We start from the raw sequence: 21,313 nt of genomic DNA, 5'->3' as shown, positions 1-21,313 counted from the left end.
GAAGGAGAGTGAGTCAATACTCTACTGGCACAAATATCAGTGGTTCATTGTATTGATCCAAATAGTTTTTTTTACAATTCTGTATTTTTTAGTCAATGGCAGGTTATAGCTTTAAGATTTTATTTCCCAACAGTGTGTACTTAAAACAATTAAAACCACTTATCAACAGAAGGTGCACAATAAATCCTTCCACCTAACCTTTTGACTTTATAGCTAAATGTCACTAATATACTAAAGTGACAGATTTTCCACATTAGTAAATTCTTGAGGAAAACCTTAACCCTTGGCCTATTCAATTGTACAATCAATTGTCTCAAGGCTCAAAGATCATAACCCCGTCCCCATTTATTTAGTGAACAAGTTATAATACCAATAGTTTAGGGATCATAGCTATTTTATAAAACTCTTTATACCGCAAATCGGTTTAAATATCTAGTGGTTAAGAGAATTACTGATATGTTACAGAAGGCATACAAGGACATTCATTATTTGGGCTATTCAAAAAAAAACTCAGTCATTCCATCATGAGAATAGTGTCTGGACAGCATTTCTAGATTTTTGTACTAAATCATTTTGTTCACACAGTCACTGAAAACCCCAAGGCCACCTCCATTATTAAGAGAAATGGACAAATGAGTCCACCTCGGGCCTTAAATCTTGTACCATAAAGTCGTCTACAAAGTCATCACGAAGAAACCACAACATTAACAGAACATGCCAATAGTGGATCAATTCCCATTTGAGTGCTTTTTCAAAAAGACAATTTTTTTGTTTGTTCCATGCTCCAGTGGCAGGGATGAGAAATAACCCTTTTTCCATCTCGGTGCCATTCACACAAATCTCCTGCCTAGGTGCTCACGAAAAACCTTTTTTTTTCCATCTCAGTGCTAGTCACACTAAATCTCCTGCCTAGGTGCTCATGAAGAACCTATGAATCTCCTGCCTAGGTGCTCATGAAGAACCTATGAGTTAAGACCACCAGCCAACTAATAACCTTCAAGGAAGTTAATACGCAACTGCTGGCGATCGATTACTTTGCTATTATTAATGGACCGGGGAACATCGACGAGAGCCTGAGAATCCTTATGATTGGTCACACAAGAATCAGATCACCAGGCTTTGGGGTTGATCTTCTCCCTGAAGGACTTCCTGAGCTTGCTCCTAGGTGCGGGTACGGGCCCGAAACCGAGACCGGATCTACTGAAGTACCCGGTCTGGGGTGCGGCGGCCTCGGGGGTCCGGGTGTGGTGCTGCTGGGCCTGGTGGTGGTCCTGGTGGTCCTGACCCTGTGGCGGTATGTCGAGGTGGCCCAGTGGAGCGTTCCTGCGGCTCGGGGCAGCCGCCGCGGACCCTCCGCCGTTCCTCTGAAGTTGCTGGATGATGGCAGAGAACTTGGCGTCCAGAGACGGCCTGCCGGTCTTGGACCTCGCGGCCGCCGGCCGAGAGGCGCGAGGAGCGCCAGAGTTCTCCTTCTCCTGACAGGAGGTCGGAGGAGGAGGAGGGGGACGACAGAGAGGCGTAGGAGGGGGGGGTCTGACCGGACGGCTGGGAGGAGAGCATGGCCGTCTGTCGGAGGGTGGGGGAGGGGCACGGCGCTTTTTGTTGCTGCCGGACACGGAGCTCGCGCTGGGGATGGCGGGACTCGAACGTGGCGGCGTGGAGCGTTTGCTCGACGGCGACAGAACGTTCTTCTGAACTACCATTGGCTGGGAGCCGTCGAACAGAGTGGACCAATTGGGCGCCTCCCTTTTCTCTTCCTCGCCGATGAGGAAGCGGCCGCCCGTCTCTTCAATCTTGTCGTGAATGATGTCTGTGATGCTTTCAAACTTGACAGGAGAAATTATACCTGAGAGGGGAGAAACAAAAACACCAAAGAATTATTGGCCATGTTTTTAAATGCAGGCAGAATCTGTAATAGCCTGTTATGGTCTTAGGATATAATGTTTGTGTGTGTGTGTGTGTGTGTGTGTGTGTGTGTGTGTGTCACGGGCAGACACAAAGACGCGTCGTGAGTTGATTTTGGAGCAGCTACAAGTAGCCTACATGCATCATCGCTGGCTTCCATTGACAATGAATGGTAGACCGCAACTTTTTACATCTGCCTGTGTGAACGGAACGCACCATAACAACTACAGTATGTGCTCAAATAAACAAAATGCCATTAGCCTGACAATCAATCCATTGTTTCCGATGGCATGCACCATCTAGAAGTAAGCCTATAACCCCAACCTCACACTAACCTAACATTTTCCAGACTGTTGGTTGGGCCGTCCCCACAACTATAGGAACCCGGGGTTCATCCTTGAGAGGGTTCCAAATGGACCATCACAGGACTAACTCTGAGATTATACAGATGGACCCAAATGGACTGTTATGCAACCTTTGAAATGTAAAGGTTTGAGAACCGCTGATGGGCAGCCCCCCAATATAACACACCTTCTGCCCATGTTTTCTCCCCCACTCACTAATAACTGGTTATTTTCTTCATTCTTTTGACGATTAAGCTTCCTTTCACAGACGTGTCATAACAGGGGAAAAATACAGTTTCGGCTAATAAAACGAATAGTGGGTATTATGTTTGATTTAGGTTTAGGTTTTAGCAAGCATTGCTCTTTTGACATCCCTAAATCAAATGGACTCATTAATTTAATTGGCTGCAGCTGTCTTCACCCTGCTATGACATGTCTTGATCCTGCTGCTAGCTAGCTATTCAGCTGTTGGCATTCATCAAGGGACAGTTACTTAAAAAATGCCACTGCTAAATGCAGGAAGTTACAGTTCAGCAGTATGTCATCAGTCTAAAGATATTAGTTATTGCACTGAAATATGGAATTAATGCCACTCATTTTGAGTCTGTCTTCCTTGTGACAGACAATGCATTTTGTTCCACACGAACACCAATCAAAGAGGGTGCAACAGAGACGCGGAAATGATGGTAAGTTTCAAATATTGCACTTTTCACTCCACTACATTTCTAGGAAGGGACTCTTGGAACCCAAACTTACAATATATTATGAATTAACCACCTATGCCCTTTTCCCATAGAGCCATCCCCTATTATTTCCCTATTTGGCGTCCTTCCTGATACTATCCCCCTGCCTAAATATCAATCTGACCTTGTCGCTTTTGTGATGCTTCTGGCAAGACGTCTTATTCTCATGCATTGGAAAAAAACATACCCCCCTTCACATTCCCGTTGGATATCTGACAAAAATGTAATATACATTGCGTGGCTCAATCTCCAAATTCAGTAAAAACATAGCAGCCTTTTCTGTCTCATGTTGACCGCCTTACACTTGTGCCCCCGATTGAACCTGATTAACTGTCGCCTGACTTGCCAACCTGTCTTGTCTGGATGATGTTTGTGACCGAGATCTGCTTTGTATATTGACTAAATTGGAGTGCCTTTTCTATCTCATGTTAACCACCTATGCCTTATTTCAAATATAGTGAGACTATCCAATCAACAAGCTCCCAACGGGTTCTATAGCTTGTAGATGGAAAAACGCCTAAAATGACCATGCCCAAATTAGGAATTTATTATGAATCAAAAATGGATTCTTTCCTCATCGATTGACCGTTGCCACTCCTAAATGTACACAATCACATCGAGCAGCTGTACTTACTGAGGTCGTTGTAAACGGAGTCGGCCTGCTTGGTGAGGAAGAGTGGCAGTTTCCGAGGCGATGCCGCCTCGATCTCCATCAGCCGGCCACAGCAATGCAGCCACTGGCCTGGTGGTGACACCACAGATAGATGTTAGTACATACATCAACAATACCACTTTCATGTCGTTTAACTTGTCGTCAGACACACCATGTGACCCCTCTGCTTGTATTAAACGACGTTAAACTCACAAACATTGCAGCTGTAGTCCAAGCTTGAATTATCCTCTTTCAATCTGCCGAGCTTGTTTTTCATAAAAATCCACCGTAGATATGTTATGAGCTACTTTCTGCCAAGAAATTCTGTGCTTGAGTTTGGAAGCACTCGTCGTACGTCACTGAACGGTCCTGCGTTCCAGCGGTTTCGAATTTGCACATAATGCAGGAGGCAGCAGCGCGACCCGTTAACAAAACGAGTGCTTCCAAACTGCAACACTTAGAAAAAGAATCACCTGCAGAGAATTTCTTGACAGAACGTAGCTCATAACATGTCTACGGTGGATTTTTATGAGAACAAAAAGCTCGGCAGATTGAAAGAGGAGAATTCAAGCTTGGATTATACAGCTGCAATGTTGGTGCGTTTAACGTAGTTTAAGACAAGCAGATCGCAAACGAAATTGAATGAGTGGGGAGTCAATGGAGGGTATTGCAACTCTAGATTCATGGGGAGTCAATGGAGGGTATTGCAACTCTAGATTCATCCCATTATAAAAGAATCTATAGCGTTGCAAATTGCGGCTATCTCTACTACATACACAAGAAGCTTTCCCCCCTGCATAACGCACTCACTCTGGTCATAGAAGTGCTGGTGGAAGGCGTCCAGCCAGTCCACCAGCTGTTCCCTGGTGTCCGCGGTGAAGACGACGGCCTGAGATCCTCCCGGTGAAGGGTTGCTGATGGACAGAGCGTTGGACCTCCGTCCTGCGGAGTCCTTGTCCACCACGCGGACACGCGTGTCCTGGGAGAACGAACAGCGAGAAGTGGACACGTGACTGATCTGTTCTACGGCAATGGTGGGTTAGGATGAGACGGGATTGTTTGCGAACAGTGTCACTAGTGTTACGTTTAATTAAGTGTTTTAACTGACAAATTGGCATTCAATAAGGATCCAATACACTACACTGTGTCCTTATTTTGTGCCAAATCAGAAGTAAATCAGAAGTCACAAGTGGCAAGTCTGCTGAGAGCCACTTTTTGAGTGGCGCAACCACTCCAAGGAACAGCAATGTCAGTGTTCACCTATGTGTCCGCCTATGTATGTGGCCATGAGCACCAGAATGACTATTAGTACCAGTAGGGGCGCTGTTGTGCCAGAAACAGAGAGAGAGATAGTACTGCACTGTTGCCTGCGAGAGAGAGAGAGAGAGAGAGAGAGAGAGAGAGAGGCCCCCTGCACCAGTGATTTTTTTCAATTATAGGGGGGGAATCTTGATCACATCTTGTACCAAAAGGACATTGTGTAAAATCATTACCGAGAGACTGAATTAAACTGAAATAAAGCTTTATAATAAACTGGCTTAGTAAAAAAAATCATTACCATTGAATACACAGAGCAGTGCGACTTCATCACGTTAAGCTTTTGGTTCATCTTTCAAATAAACACTTCTCTGTAGCTCACAAAACAAAGAGTACAGGATTATCCTTTTTCTTCCCGACCTTGTTGATGGCAATGTTGAGGGTGGGCTCCACCTTGGCGTCGATCTCTTCAGGGGTAAAGTAACAGGCCAGGGAGCTGGCACTCAGCACACAGTACAGGCTGCAGCAGCGGTACGCGCCGTCCACACTTTGCTAAAAGAACGCAAACGACACTAATAAACACTCACACTTTTTACAATGTAATGCCAGATGCTACTGAATAAAGAGTACCGGGTACGTATCCCGACTGCTGACGCCCTGCATAGCAAAATGCTACAGAATGTTATAATTTAACCCATTTTGACCTAAAATCAGATTCTAAAATAATGTCTGTTTGAAAATTTGAAAAATGAAAATGTTTCTATGTCAGTCGTTCTTCGATTTTTCAAAAATAGCAGACCTGCAAGCTCGTAGCGCGGCACTCGGTGGCGCGCAATGAGCTTGTAGATCTGCTATTTTAAATAGCTAAAGCATAACATAATGATAACACCAAAAGGGGTTCCCCGTAAGGATCCAGTCGAGTTAAATGTACATTGCTTTAAATAAATGTCATGTGATAATGACCCTACTACACAACAGCAGATTCCATAATCTTACATTGTCTTCCTTATCCAAGTTTATCGAGTAGAGAATTGGTTTTAAGAGTACTACAACCAAAGTCAAATTACCTGCTGGTTGAGGAACCCGCTCATCATACTTTGTGTCATGCAGGCTGGCTGGGCCACCAGGCGGCAGCAAAGATTCCCATAGAGTGGTAACCATGAAGACCACTCTGCTGTGAAGGTGAACAGCAACAACATAACCCGTCAGTCATGTCTGCTTTTGGAACATGTGGCAAAAAATAGCTCTGTAGCTGCGTTGCGAGCTTGTAGATTAGCTATTTTTGTACAGTACAGTTGTAACTCGGGTTCGATTTACTAAGAAGAGCGTTTAATCGGTTAGCTGTAATCCCCCCCCTGTTTTAAATGTATCTTTGCGGGGTGCATACTTAGTTTAGACTAGTCATTGGTTAGACATGGTTTAAGGTTAGGTTTTAGGTGTGCTGCCCCGTCTAACCAATGACAAGTCTAAACCAAAACCTGTCTAAACTAAGTACTGCACCCTGTTTGCTCTACCTCTGAAAACATTCTTTTTCAGATGAATCTCATTTTAGATTGGCATGACAGAGATGTAGTTCCAAATCAACCGATTCAGATTCTAACTATGCTCCGTTTCAACTGTATACAGTGACATTTCTGTGCCACTGTCTTACCGTTCTGCAGGACGATAAGGGAGTGAGACTGGAAGCTGCCCTCAGCGTCGGACAGAGACAAGGTGGTGTAAGCCAGCTGGCTGTACTTGGCTCCGCTGGGCGAAGGACACACAAAGGGGACATACAATCAGGTTGGCCATGTGAACTCATTTCTAGAGGTGCAACAGTTAATTGATTAACCCATTCTGACCCGAGATCAGATTCTAAAAATGTCTTCTAATCTACGTCCTGACAGTTTTCTGAAAAAGCTATGTTTCTATGTCAGTGGTGCTTTGATTTTTCAAAAATAGACCTAAAAGCTCGTAGCGCGCCACCGAGCTTGTAGATCTGCTATTTTTCAATAGCTAAATCATAACATAGTGCTACACTACAAATGTTGCAATGTGATGACACGTGAGCTTGTAGATCCAGTTTTCCCACTATTTTTGCATGACACTGTAGTGTCATGCAAAAAGTATAAAATAGTATAAAATAAAGTGTGTGTGTGTGACTGTATATATAATATATATATAAAATAATATACAAGCATGCTTCTTGATTATTCAATCCATCGAAAATGTTATCGACAGTTGCAGCCCTACTAAGAATAAATGACAATATAAAGTTGAATGTATACACTGTTATACACAGTTCACGGCACATTTCTATTCTACATACGTGGGAATAGACTGCAGGAAGGCGTCAGGGTCCGAGGTGTCCATCGGCGGGCAGAGGTCCTTGCCCGCAGCCTTGCCGAGGGAGCGACGCAGCCTCTTGGCAAGTTTCTTTGGCGTGTTGACCACAGTGGTCTCGTCCTCCAGCGAGCAGCTCCACAGCTCCACCTTCAGGTCAAACTGGGGGACTACCTCGTTGCTGTGTGAGCCGGGAATCAATTCGGAGGGCATAAAGATTTGTTATGAGACATTTATTTAAGCTATCATTCAAGCTTTAAAGATCCAACGACGAAAAAAAACGAATACGTCCCTAAATAAAAAAAAGGCATGCCTCTCCTTTGGGTTTATATTTTTGCAAAAACATTTTTTAGATGAAGCAGGAAAACCCAATAGGCAGGCCAGCTCAAGTGGTTCTAGAAATGATTTGAATATAGTCATCTTTTTTGTCGAGTTTCATAAGCCATTGTCTGCAAAGCAAAGTTACTATGTTTACCCAGGGTAACTGGACTAAGCTCAAGAACTTGTTTACAGCCAGGCCCTGCTCATAGAACATTTCATGGTAGGTGGTTCAATGCCTTGCTCAAGGGCACTTCAGCGGTGGTAATTTGAACGTGCCGGTCTGGGGATACGAACTAGCGACCTTCCGATATCAAGACTGCTCCGCAAACCGTTCGGCCACCCGCTGCCCAATTGATATATAGTAGGCAGCTGCCAACTTGACATTTATTATGTTGTTTCATGGCATACTTTACAAGTAAAATGTTTCCGTTTTAGAATTTCAGATCCGGTTGATATATATATATGCATTCTTTTGTACATTCACGAAAAACGTATTTGAGTTCATGCTTCCTTTCAACACTGCGTGCGTACTAAATACTTACAAGATGGTGACTCCCTCGAAACAGACGTCTGTGATGGATCTGTCCACCACCACCATCTCCGTGTCAAACACCTCTGCGCCAACATGCAACAGGCAGAAGATGGCCACCCGACGAGAGCCTAAAAAGAAACAATATTTTGTTTTAATACAGGGAAACAATAGAATATACACAATACTAATCATCACTCACAATATAATATGCAGTGTCGGTCAAAATACATATACATACGCAGATCTCTCTCTCTTTTTTATTATTATTACCTATGCTGCTGGATTGTCTGAAGGAAGCCTGGAGGATGTACACAATCTAACAGATCTAACAACAAAGCACAACCTTGTACTTTGATAACATACTGTAGATATACAGTAGAAAAAGAAAGACACTCACTCCCTCGGTTGTTAAAGTGATCTGAATCCTTCCACATCAATGGGACACGCAGGCCTGCAGGTACACATACATACATATTAGTAGATCGTAGAATAGAATCAAATAATAGCTGGAGTTTATTTTGTGGAAACAATATCTAATGTTCACCATACATACAATATCTATGTTCATTTTAAAACAAGTGTATTTATTACTACTTGGGTCTAGTCAAAAGAAGAATTCAACCAGGGGTTTTCAAATGGTGGTCTGTTGAAAGTATTTTATCGACCACTATGACCTATGACCTGATACGTCAATGTTGTCAGTTAACGGGGATGTCGGATGTCTTCCGAAGGGTTACAGAAAAAGGGAGTTAGAATCTCAAGGTAAAGTGTACCAGATTGCCTGGTTGAGTGAGTCACCATTAATATTATCTGTTGAAAACGCCTGCACTTAACAGTGCACGTTCCCCTGCACTCTTCATTTTGCATGGGAAATGTTTTACAAAACGGTGCATATTACATTTTGAATGAAACATGCTGAATTAGATTAGTTGGATATATAGAGCCAAGCACAACCATACCAGAAATGGCAACCTTCCCAGTACAGGGCACACGGTCATCTGGAACCGGATCTGAAATTCTAAAACGGGAGACATTTTGATTTTTTTACTTGTAAAGTATGCCATAAAAACAACATAGGAAATGGCAAGCTGGCAGCCGCCTAGCTCACAACTCTGCCCTCACACTTCCCATTCCATGTTTTGCATTTATCCCCCCCAAATCCCCACATACCTCCAGGCTGCTCCTATCATATCCTGCTCCTCTTTCTTCTTCTGTAGCTGAGTGAGGTAAGCCTTTATCCTGGCGTTACAGGTGAGCAGGTTCTTGGAGGCGCTGAGGATCTGTTCTCTCTTGCTGCAGGCCAGCAGCAGCTTGTACGCCCCTTCGCGCATACGCATCTCAAAGTCCAGCTTCTCCTGAATCTTAGTGTCCTTTTTTTTTTTTTTTTAGACAAATAAACGATAACAAAAACGGGGAGAGAGAACAAGGAAAATGTTAACCCATCTCAAAGAATTCTACAAATTGGTCAATCTACAACAGATGGTTTTGCTAGCTGCCATGCTTCAGAATGTGTTTTCATACCATGACGACACACGGGTGAAAGGAAATGACATGATGTGATGACATGGGGTGGAGGGGGTCAACATGGAACCTTTCAGTGTTTGTGGCCTCACAGTTCCCCATTTTGACCTGAGATCAGATTCTAAAAATGTCTTCTACTTCCTGACAGTTTTCTGAAAAAGCTGTGTTTCTATGTCAGTCGTTCTTCGATTTTTCAAAAATAGCAGACCTACAAGCTCGTAGCACGCCACTCTGTGGCGCGCTATGAGCTTGTAGATCTATTTTTCAATAGCTAAAGCGTAACATGATGCTAACACCAAAAGGGGTTGCCGGCTTGCCGCCTAAAATGGGTTAATAGAAGCCAGCTGTGTCGCTCAAGTCTGTTTCTTTTAGTAGTGTGGAATGAAATGAAAGACTTGAGTTTAAACAAACTGAAACTATAGCACCAAAAATTATTTTTTTCTTGAATATAAGGTAGGTAACAAATTTACATCCATGGTTATTTCAGCTGATAAATATATTATGTTGATCAGTCGGACGCTTCTCAAAATATGCAGAGAACACAGACAGACATGTATTGATAGATGATGGAATGACGGCGATTAGCTGATTGATATATTGTGCATCCATAACAAATGCAACACACCATACACTTTAACTATCTAGCAAATGGAATTTAGTATGAATGAGGTCAAGAACATGTAGTGATTGTAGTAGTGAACACAATACTGAAATGAGAGTTCTAACATACTGTACATGCAACTATAAAACAATGTCTGAGGGTGTAGAATAGATGATGTTTGATATTGTCCAAAACAGAGGCTTGTCAATTGTTTAATAATACAAATAAGTCACTTATTTTCTTGTTACCTTTGCAGGCAGCAATACAAAAACAACGTTTATTTCAGCTTCAGTCTGAGGTAGACTGCGTTAATGGATATTTTGTTTTGGGGACAACAAACACCATCCTTCTCCGAGGCACTTGCTACTGTAGATGCCACACCATTCTTTACTTGGCTAACCTGTAGTTTCTTAGAAATCTGTCGTATATACAACAAATTCATATCCTCTACTATGTGAAGAGTGTCATTCAGAAGACTTGGTCTGCTTTTGGCCTGGAGGAACATTGGTTTGATTGGGATGAGACTGAGAGCGAGAATAAAATGACATGCTGTATTAAATATAGTTTCATGGTGAAGGGAAAGGGAAACGTTTGCTTTCAACTGAAACTCCCATATCCGTTTCAAACTGCTCAACTATTGTCCTGGGGGTTCCAGGCAGGCAGGTGCAGCACTCATTCATATTCTAATGATTATAACCGCCAGGCCAGTGAGTGAGTGCATGATCTATTCTATTCGACAACATCTTAACATCGGAGAGTGAATGATTTTAGCAATACATACAAAATACGAACTGTGCAATGCAAAGTAGCATGCCGCAAGCAACTATGCTAGCATATTGTTGCTTGTGGCTAACAAAGTAGTAAATGAACAAACAGCAATTCAATTATTAGCCCGCTGCCCTCTTGAGTCTAGCCTCCCGATAATGAAAATGCAGTATCGCGTTGTGGTCTTATCCATTTCAGCAATTGTATACATTTTAGGGATTTCAAAAATATATCTTATTGTTTTTGCCCAAATAGGGACGCTGTCGGTTCGCGAGTGTAGGATAGCGTTACTGCAGTCGTTATAGGGTCAAAGTGGAAGTGTGCATGTGTTGACAACACAACACACAAGGCAACATCATCAATCATAATACGTACCTCCTTTTGTAGGAATATGGTGCTCTCTCTTATTTTCTTCCTTTTGATCTCCATAGCTAGAGCGGAACACGAAGCAGTGCTGGATCTGGAGCTGGTGTTCCTTCTGAACATTTGAACGTCCCGCGGTTCATCCATGTTTGTGTGGACTTTAGACGCACATTCCGTCTCCAACTGAAGAACGCCCCTGCCCTGACCGTCTTCGACGAGAGAGATGCGTTTGATTGTCTTCTCACGTTGTCTGAGGTTAACCTCGCATCACCAGGCTTTCCACCGCCTCGGAGGAAAGCCTGGTCTCTGTTCCAAAAGTCCGGGGCCGGATGATATGCCTACGTCACGTTGAAGGCAGCTTCCCAAACAGGATGTACCCAAAATAATCCCCCCTCCCCCGCGATCAAAATGTTAGTTCCTACCAATTAATATGCTTCTGATGCGGCGTACTTTAGTTTCGTTGAATTTTAAAATACAAAATAAATATAAATGTGAGTGTGCTTTTTAGAGATTATTTAGCACAATGGCAACTGGCGAGTAAAGTCGGGGGGGAACTAACATTTTGATCGCGGGGGAGGGGGGATTATTTTGGGTACATCCTGTTTGGGAAGCTGCCTAGTGCCTACAACGTGACGTAGGCATATCATCCGGCTCCAGGCCGAAATGAAATGGTGCCCAGGCTAGTCTGAGGTAGGCGGAGGCTCAGTGTTGCCATGTCCTCTTATTATAAGCTAATTCGACTCGTTTTTCCTGTAAATTATGTATAAACTTTATTTCAGACTCAGGGGTCCATAGATATCACATACAAATTAACAATACACAATAAATAGGATAAAAAACAACCAACAATAAATGTAAACCATAAAGAATATGCTCACAGTCTGTAGAGGCCGTTACGCCAATGTCTCCAAATCATAGAAGAGAACCGATTGGAACTCTTCACAGGGTTGGTTAAAAATTACGTTTCTCAGAAGGGCTTGACAAGTAGGAACCCCCGAGTTTGGATCAAATCTCACAGCACAGTTAATAGTTTTTTGTGTACTGTAATTCTGCAAACTGTTAATAAATACTTCTATCAATCAATCAAAACAAACAGCTAACTTAACTTGGGGGTTCCCAAGTTAGCTGTTTGTTTTGATTGATTGATAGAAGTATTTATTAAGTTCCTTGTAAATATTATTTGGGTTTGATGATTGATTGATTGTTTGATTGAATACTTTATTAGACAGAAATTCAGTACAGAGTAGTACAGTCAATCACTTTGTCTAAAAGGATAACATGCAAAAACAAGTCCTTGCGATCTCGTTTCCATTTGGGTCCTAATCCTATGTATTCAATTAATAAAACATAACGTAAAACATTTACAACAAATTATAAGTACATATATGTACAGACTGAGTAGAGGTAATTATGCGGGTCACGTGGGGTGGGTACATTGAGGGCAAAGGTCACATGCTTGATTTACTTTTTTAATCACCTTTGTTACCATGCTTGACAAGAATACAGCCCTTTACATTTATCTTACAGAGGGAATGTTTGGAGTAAAAAAAGGCGTAGTGACAGTTATCAGGAGCCAAATACAGATTTGGGCATTTTGTCTTCGCCCGAGCCCTGAGGACAAAATATAAAAAATGTTTAACTCTTTTATCTATTCTACAAGCTCACAACATCTTCTTCTTTTGGGCTTGTTTTCATAGACCGTCACCTGGTTGCTTGATTCTCGCAGAATCTGGCAACACTGTAGAGGCTGCTTCTAGCTGTTTAAAAAGAGCCATACTCCGCCTTTCCGGAGTATCTATTGAAGGAATTCGAGCGCACCCAACCCCGACCATTCAATCTTATCTGATTGACAAAAACAGGACGCAACCATTTTCGAATTCGAAATGTTTGGGTTCTAAAAACATTCAGAAATGTATATTTTTCGACATTGAAAGTCGCACGTAATTAATTATGATGTATACTAGGCTACACTTCTATTTGAGAATGCTTTCAAACGCCTATTTACTACAAAATAATATGGTTTTATCCCCGCCTGTCTGGTAGTAGTTTCGTCCAAATCAATCGTCTGTTGCAAAAAACATTGCAACGCGATTAACGGCAGCAGTTAGCCTACTTTACATGACACGATCGAGGTCTACTCGTCTCGTAATTTATCACTTATCATACGCGATTGACGGATTGAGGCATCGGAACTTTTGTTTTGTTTACCATTTGGGTTATCATATTTAAAATTAAATTAAACAAAAAATAAAAGAACGCTGTCCTGCACAATTAAAATGATAAACTGCAATTAAGTGCTGTTGCTGTCTGTATTGCAACATCACCATATGTCTGGGCTCCGTCCATTCCAGGACATCTTTTCAGTTGGGCTGTGCCTGCTGCATGCATTATTGCATGATCACCCTTTTGATATATTCTTACAGTTGCAGTAGTAATCTATATCAAAAGCTGCGCAGCCCCGCTGGTAAAAAAAAAAGAAAGACCCTGGTGGAACGTGACCATGCGAGTTCAGGAAACCCGCCCACCGGGTTCGGTTCTTCTGGTCGAGTTGGAAGTGTAGACGCAGGCTGCAGGCTGAGTTCAACAGTACTGTTCCGTACATGTCAATCTGACGATGCTCATGCTCGTCAATGTACCCAGTAGTAAGCATGCACGTCCGGTTGGTGAACTCTTCAAAGTAAGATTTATTAATAATACTGTTATAAACCGGTATTAAAGACGCCCTGAGGGCGAGAAGCGTGGCGAGGTCACGTGCACGCTTCCGCCTGGGTGGCGGCAGATGGGGGAGCGCTGGCGCTTTGGCATTGGGGGGGTCAGATCGACACAGGTCTATAGAATTAATTCTGTACTGGCCATATATGGAGCCTGACTTGTGTAGGGTTTGATGAGGTCAGATCAACATATGGAATGTCAGAACAGGTCAGCTCCATAAGATCTAAGGGTGGCAGCAGCGTCAGTGTCTTGAGTGTAGGCCTACAGGGTTTGATGAGGTCTGGCCATACATGGATCGTGTCTTGAGTGTACAGGGTTTGATGAGGTCAGATCAACATATGGAATGTCAGAACAGCTCAGCTCGGAGATCTTAAGCGTTATTCATAGTCTGGATTTTCGGTGGTGAGGTGACCACCGAACTACAACATGACGTCACGAGCCGCGGTGACGAGCAAACCACCGCCCCAGCCGTTCTCTCTGTTTTTACTCTCAACGTTATTTCAGCTCCGGTGGTCATCTCACCACCGGAGCGGTGGTCACCTCACCACCGGAAATCCAGACTATGAATGAGCCTTAAGGGTTTGAGGTCAAATGTAGAGTTGCTGGCCGGCTATATGCAGATCTGATGCTCCAGTCTTCTCCATGGCTATCCAGGGTTTGATGAGGTCAGTGTTGTGATCTTCATATATGGAGACAGGCATATACTGTATGGAGCGTGACTCGTGAGCATGTAATCTGCGACCTATGGTCGCAATAATAGATTTAGCCTGGTTTGGCCAGAGTTTGGCCGCCAGACTGGAATGTGGATTCACTGACACCTCATATCAGCCAGGCAGCAGGCTACCATAGATAGATTTGCTGTTTACAGGTAGGCTATACACCAACACAAACACAAAAAAGATTCAATACCCAATATTACCCATTGACAATGACTGGATGATGTACGATGATAAAGAGCACCCCTCACACGGGTGTGATTTTTTTTAAATAATTATTGGCCACTTTATGATTTTTGTTTAACAGCTTATTCCTGAGGTATTTATTTACAGTGATACAGATTATAATAAGTTATTCATCGAGGTATTAATCAAAATACTTTTATGTTGAAGTCCATGAACCCGGAAGTCAAACGCTTCTAAAGCAAACTTGACGCGCGGGTTATAAAAGATTGTGTAATAAATTGACGGGGCCGCCTAGTGGTGATGAGGCTGTATGCGTTCTGCCCGCTATGTGAACGGCGACAGGACAGGACGGGGAATAGCGTTATATTGCTGAGCAACTGAGGGAGCGAGAGCACAGTCGCACACAGGGCTGGGCACCCACACACACACACATACACACAACACATTGGATATAGGTTACAGAGGGAACAGGGAGCGATCGCTTCAATAACAAGAAAGGACAGCTCAGAAGGGTAAGAGACATGCATGCTCTCTAGAAATATGCACAATGAAGCTTACACACACAGCCAAAGAGAAACGACTTTGTTTTTATGTCCCATCTATTGATACCTCGGCTTAGCCTATCGTAATCATTTTAAAAATACTCCCAAGAGATGATTCGACATTTTTTTGTATCCCCTACAAATGTCATACTGCGTGCCGTGCGTGGGGTTTGTATGTTAATATCGTCTGCAAACGCCTGGATGCTAATGCAAATGATAAAAACACTGGCCATGGACACTGAACTGCACACTATTGTCAACAGCACCATAAGGTTATTTATTATTATTATTATTATTATTATTATTATTAGTATTGTTGTTATTATAGCTATTCCTTTGCACACAGACACATCCTCGCCACTTTTTGTTACATTACATCTGTATGAACTGATCATATTCCCTTTATCGGTGCTATTATCGTGCTTTCGTCGACTCGACATCATTATAGTTCCTCACTCTAGCCATTGAAGCTATCCAGAGGATGCACATCAATGAAGAAGCCGGTGCTCGCTGCCCACATGTCATTATTTCTATTTATCTAATTTGAAAAACATTTAGGTCACTCAAGTCTATTTATAGTGCTACTACTGCCTTTAGTATATCCTTATTGTCTAGGTCTAGGGTTTGTGTGTATTTGGCTATAATGCGTTTTCCCAAATCCCTACCCCCTCGTCCAGTACAGGGGGCTTTGTTTTCGTAGGGCAGATGGAGCTGGCCTATATTGCATCCGTCCTCTTTGTGTGGAGTTGTATTTTTTTGCTTCCATCATCATATTGAAAACTTTAACATGTGTAACATGTAAGGAGAGACGTGCTTCAAATGTAGACATCTCAGATGACTGTCCAGTTGTTATGATCTTGTTGCGATAGTCTTATTTGAATGCCGGCCCTCGCATAAATAAATACAAATTAGGCTACTGTGGAATATTATGCTGAATCCAAAAGCCTTTGCTTATTATTAGGCTGTTTGAGCCTCATCATGTGGCCGTCTAACGACCAATTAATAGATTGTTTCATTGTTATAAATTAGTCCTAAATAACAGTCCAGCTCAAAGAGGTGTCCAATCTCAACAGTGGACAATTTAAAATGTTTCATGTTGCCTAATCTTGATTCATATTTCATTTAACTCCGGATTATGTCGAACACTTATAGGCTACTGTGCATGGTGCATTTCATTTACTGACATAAATAAAGGTGTGGGAAATTCCAATAAAGAATAGGGTTGGATTAATTCCATCATATGTTGTGTTCATGGAGAGCTGGACAGGCTGCACATCATCAGACTGTTGTCTACTAGGCCCCTCCTCCCCCTCCCTCAGCTGTAAGAATTCAAAGTTTTTGGATTTGAGCCATAGAATGAGAGCCGATAATATGATCCTCTCCTGCTTTGCAATTTTCCCCTTTTCTCTTCCCTTTTCTTTTCTGTCTGTCTCTCAGCTCTGTGTCTCTCTCTCTCTCTACATATCCCCCTTCCTGCCAGTGTAACCGCTGGCCGGGCGGTATAGTTACAGCCAGGCGGAGGCAGGGCAACAGGCAGTTGCATTTTTTAAAACATGTGTCAGTGTCACGGGACGGTTGCGAAGCTCTTGGAAAGCAAAGTTGCACAGTATCAGGAGGAGTCCTGGCTATAGCCTTCCCTACACCCAGAAGCAGCTTTATTCCTCCATAACGTGTCTCTGTGCGAGTGTGCATGCACACACACACACACACACACACACACACACACACACAGTACACTCTCCCAGAGACTCCCACACGTCTGAGTTACAGATGATAACGTCATTACTGCAAGCTTGAGAAAACTCATGCTCAATAGCTTTTACATCATGGTGCACTAGTTTAATCACATATACAGTAAAAAAAAAAAAGGGATAAACTTCAGGAAAGTGACTCTGACCAGTAACAACCAAGCATGTATATAGCAGGGAATAATAACAACAACAACAACAACAACAACCTATTTTATTTTGTCCTCTACTGGTTGGTGCTCCGAGTCAGGACTTTGATGTCCGGCCAGTCCATGGCCATTGTGTACGGTAGGAAGCATGGGAAGTGAGTTCATTTTACTTCAGTGGTCAGGGGGGTTGTTTGTTGCAAAGAGGAATGTAATTTGGAACTATTCTATTCGATTCTATTCTATTCTATGTGTGAGGTCAAAAGTGGTGGTGTTGTACCAGGGTGTTTGTGTCTAAATTTAGCATTCACGCCTGTGCTTTAGTGAAGTCTGCCAGAGTAGAAACATTATAAGGGTCATGAGGTTGTGCATGCACCGGTAGAGTGACACCCAGAGATCAAGGACGAGAGAGAGAGTGAGTGAGGGAGAAACGGTAGAGGGGAAGAGTGCAGGGAAGACCTCCAGACGGAGTGAGAGAGTGAGACGCAAAAAGAGAAGTGAAATTTGATGCAACAAGGTCTTCAAGAGGTTTTTCGGCACCATCCTTTGTAGCCTCTCCCTTGTTTTGGAACATGGCGGGTGTGGCTGGCTGTCCACTCTGGCTTTTTCTCCCCCATATTAAAGTTTCTTTAGAAGAATAACAAATTATGTTAGAATATCTTTCACATCTGTTTCGGGGTGTTAGCACACTGTTCCACTTTTAACGTAGTTTCCGTTATTTTGCAGTTTGTTTCCACTCCACTCCATATCGATCTAATATTTGGTTACTTTACTTTCCCATCTGTCTCTCAGCATGGGGCCCCGACTGGTTGTCCTGTTATTCTAGCATTGATGTTTTTCCCTCCACTAGTGCCAGCGTGAATGCCAGGGTGAGAAGCTTCACTATTTTTATCTGACTGAGGCCATTGCTGTGGGCAGCTTTGAAGCACCTGACGAGGTTGGCCGCAACAACACTAACATCACTGCTAACCGCCCAGGCTATTTTATACTTTGCCCTAAAATGTGTGTCGTGTGGCGAAAACATCCTAATCTACAAGGTCATGTAGACCTGCTTGCTATTTTCACTATTTCTGAAAGAACTTAAATAGTACTTTATTGAGGGGGGGGGGGGGGGAGTTACATGCCCAAAATAGGGACACCGGGTTGTGGTTAAGGGGCCATTAAGAGATGCGAGTCATTAATCAGAGGAGCCAATCAGGTGCCTGTAAAGGAGGTTGCCCTGGAGCACGCTTTCATCCAACACTTTGAAATGTGCTTAGTAGAGACTTGTATTGAAAGGGGCGGTGTGTGTTCCAAATAGAGTTGGAACTTGGACTATAGAGGCCAAATAATACAATACACTATATTTCTCTCGTGTATTGCTGCTTAATTGACTTTGTTATCAGCACAACGCGTGCCTGTGATTATAAATCCACTCCACCCTCTGGTTTCTGCTATTTTGTTTTCAAATGCAAAATATGGCCATAGGTGGTGGTATTGGCGACTCCAGAGGATAATGATTTGCCACTAAACAGTATCTTGAAGTTTATCTGAGGATTCAATCCGTAGATAGATACTAGATAGATAGATAGAATACTTTATTGACGGTTTAAGAAAATTACAGAAAATTACATCATTTGGACACAACAAAGCCTTCGCTTGTTTCCATTGTGGTTCACTTTGTAACATGAAACTATACACAAACATACTGTACAAACAAAACAACCAACCGTCACCTTTTCTGAGAGTTACAATGGCGAGTACCAGACGTACAGTAGTGTGCATAGCATGATGTTTCAGAAATCTGTTGTTGCTGTCTGTGTACTGTAAAGGTTTCACCTTTCATCCTCCATAGCAACAGCAGTGTTGTTTTTTTTACAGACTGGGCAACAGATTTAAATGCTGAAAATTCAAATACAAATTAAAATTAAAAAAAATCCCGCAAATCGTTACACACTATCTCTATAGTCATGTGTTCAAGTTGGATCTGTCCGATATTTCATATTCCATCCTAATTGGTTAACATTGGCTTTCAAAGATTGCAGGATTGGCCCTTTTGAAACAAAAAGCCTCAAATCATGAACGCAGCGTGCAATTTACGTGACATATTTCACAGACTTTCCTACTACGCTGAGGAATATATCCCACCCATTTCACATTGTTTTAATGTAACATTAACATTTAAATAACATTATTATAATGTATTACAACTATGCCAATTATAATACACTAACAAACAAATGTCCAACAATTATGAAATATTGTTACATTTGTTTTTGTTTAAAAGAAAGGAAAGGAAAAGCAAGAAAAGGGGAAAAAGTAATAATGTCTTATAATATATAACGATGCAAGTTGGAAATGCATGACCCACCCAGTTATTATGTACATAAAATGTACATAACATGTATTATGTTCTTTGTCAGGCATGCAAATACGGAGTCTATGCAGGTGTCAGAAGTTCAGAACATATTTGTCATGTCAGAACAGAGGCAGTGGCCTTTTGTGGTGGTTCTGAACAACTGCAGGTCCGACCGACTCGACACCGGGCACTGCACTCCCTGTGGGAGTGTGGAACACGCGTGTCGAATTGGGTTCTCAATCTCAAGACGTACGCACAGAGACTCGGTGCATTTATAGATAGATATTATCTATCTATATTAAATGCCATTCTGTTATGGCTCGAAAACATCCTAAACACTCGTATAAGCCTCATGAATAGTTAATTTCCACAATGTAGGTCTCTGGGCCATGGGTTGTATTGGGGTCACTGAACATGTGCTGCCTATGGGGTCAGTGCGGGGTGTGTGTCTTAAGGCCAGTGTTGTGCAGGGTGTGTTCAATCATCAATCAGGCAGGATGGATGCTGTATAAATGGAGGTGTTTGTTTGTTCTTCTGTCCGACTGCTCATGTGATGCACGTGTGGCTGCCTTTCAGTGCCATATGGTATATTCTGCTGCACAAGACAGCTTTTCCCTCGATGTAGCGTTCTAGTGTGTGTTAGTTTGCACGCACGCGTGCGCGCACACACACACACACACACACACACACACACCGGCTGCACTGGCACTCTGGCAGTCTGAGCAAGTGGACCAGGAGTGGAGATATGGACTGTCCATAATATGCACACATGGGCGCACACATATTTTCCGCACACTTTTGTGTGTGGGATAATGAGTCCATATTTGATTTATGGTTTGCTGTTATGAGCTGTGATGCTGTCATTATAAATGAGGCTCTTTAGTTTGGACTATCGTCCAGAGACAGACCCCAAGGGCCCTGACTCATAAAAAAAAATGCTGACCTCTCTTTTGCATTTTCAGAGTCATTCTTTTTAGATAATGAACAAGGTGAAATTGTGACATTAGAGAGAGAGAAATTGTTGCATAAATTAAATGAACTAGAAGCTGACTCTTCATAATATTGTTACACAGATTGTTTTTTTTTTCCACTTAATTTTTATTGATGAAAAGACAATAAAAGACAATAAAAAACAAAAAGAAAATGGGAAAAAAACTAAAACAAGGCTGCATTTTTCATATTACAGGATACATTCATTGAAATACTCATATACCAGAGTAATCTAGTAAGAGAGTGGTGACACGCTTTGATCTCGCCGCAAAGCAGGTACCTATGGGCGATAGTTCCAAACATTGGCTGGAACTATTCCATTGAGATAGAATGAGCACTTCCGCATTCCATTGTTCCAATGAGAGTCAACAGGAGTGTCATTACTCCTCACCAGGAGGATAGGGGTGTGTGTGATATTTGGAGATATTTGGAGCTTTGGAGTAATATAAACATGTTTTTTTGTTTGTTTTTCGCAACAATATTCAGAGCCAGATCACTCTAATAGTATCTCTGAGGATAGAATTGTGGATGAGCAGGACATTTGCAGCATTTTGTACGAAACGAGCCACTCCTGAAAACTTTGGAAGGCAATCATAACCAATCAGTGTA

General features: G+C 42.4%; 2 protein-coding genes across 3 annotated transcripts in view; one reads left to right on the top strand and one right to left on the bottom strand.

Annotated features, from left to right (window-relative positions):
* Positions 1 to 6: 6 nt before the first annotated feature.
* On the bottom strand, positions 7 to 11,473 carry rtkn2 (rhotekin 2; the record flags this gene model as incomplete). Of its 2 annotated transcripts, XR_013965229.1 has the most annotated exons (13): positions 7 to 231; positions 276 to 1,846; positions 3,627 to 3,734; positions 4,455 to 4,623; positions 5,322 to 5,453; positions 5,969 to 6,075; positions 6,553 to 6,647; positions 7,210 to 7,404; positions 8,087 to 8,204; positions 8,474 to 8,527; positions 9,036 to 9,094; positions 9,247 to 9,446; positions 11,339 to 11,473. XR_013965229.1 is itself a non-coding variant. In XM_080781525.1 (12 exons), the coding sequence occupies 12 exons, from the start codon at positions 11,471 to 11,473 to the stop codon at positions 1,110 to 1,112; spliced, it is 2,109 nt and encodes a 702-aa protein (XP_080637651.1). In that variant the 3' UTR covers positions 7 to 1,109. The 2 variants fall into 2 exon arrangements, 1 of the variants encoding a protein (XP_080637651.1); XM_080781525.1 differs by having other exon boundaries at positions 7 to 1,846.
* Positions 11,474 to 15,288: 3,815 nt separating this feature from the next.
* Positions 15,289 to 21,313, top strand: part of cep170aa (centrosomal protein 170Aa) — a 76,500-nt gene continuing 70,475 nt past the window's right edge. Inside the window, 1 exon segment of the mRNA XM_080782469.1 lies at positions 15,289 to 15,452. The gene's annotated coding sequence lies outside the window, so the exon portion shown is untranslated.

The sequence above is a fragment of the Protomyctophum bolini genome, assembly GCF_963924005.1.
Source record: "Protomyctophum bolini genome assembly, chromosome: 14".
In the NCBI taxonomy this organism is placed as follows: Eukaryota; Metazoa; Chordata; class Actinopteri; order Myctophiformes; family Myctophidae; genus Protomyctophum; species Protomyctophum bolini.
This window is presented reverse-complemented; position numbering and strand designations above follow the sequence as displayed.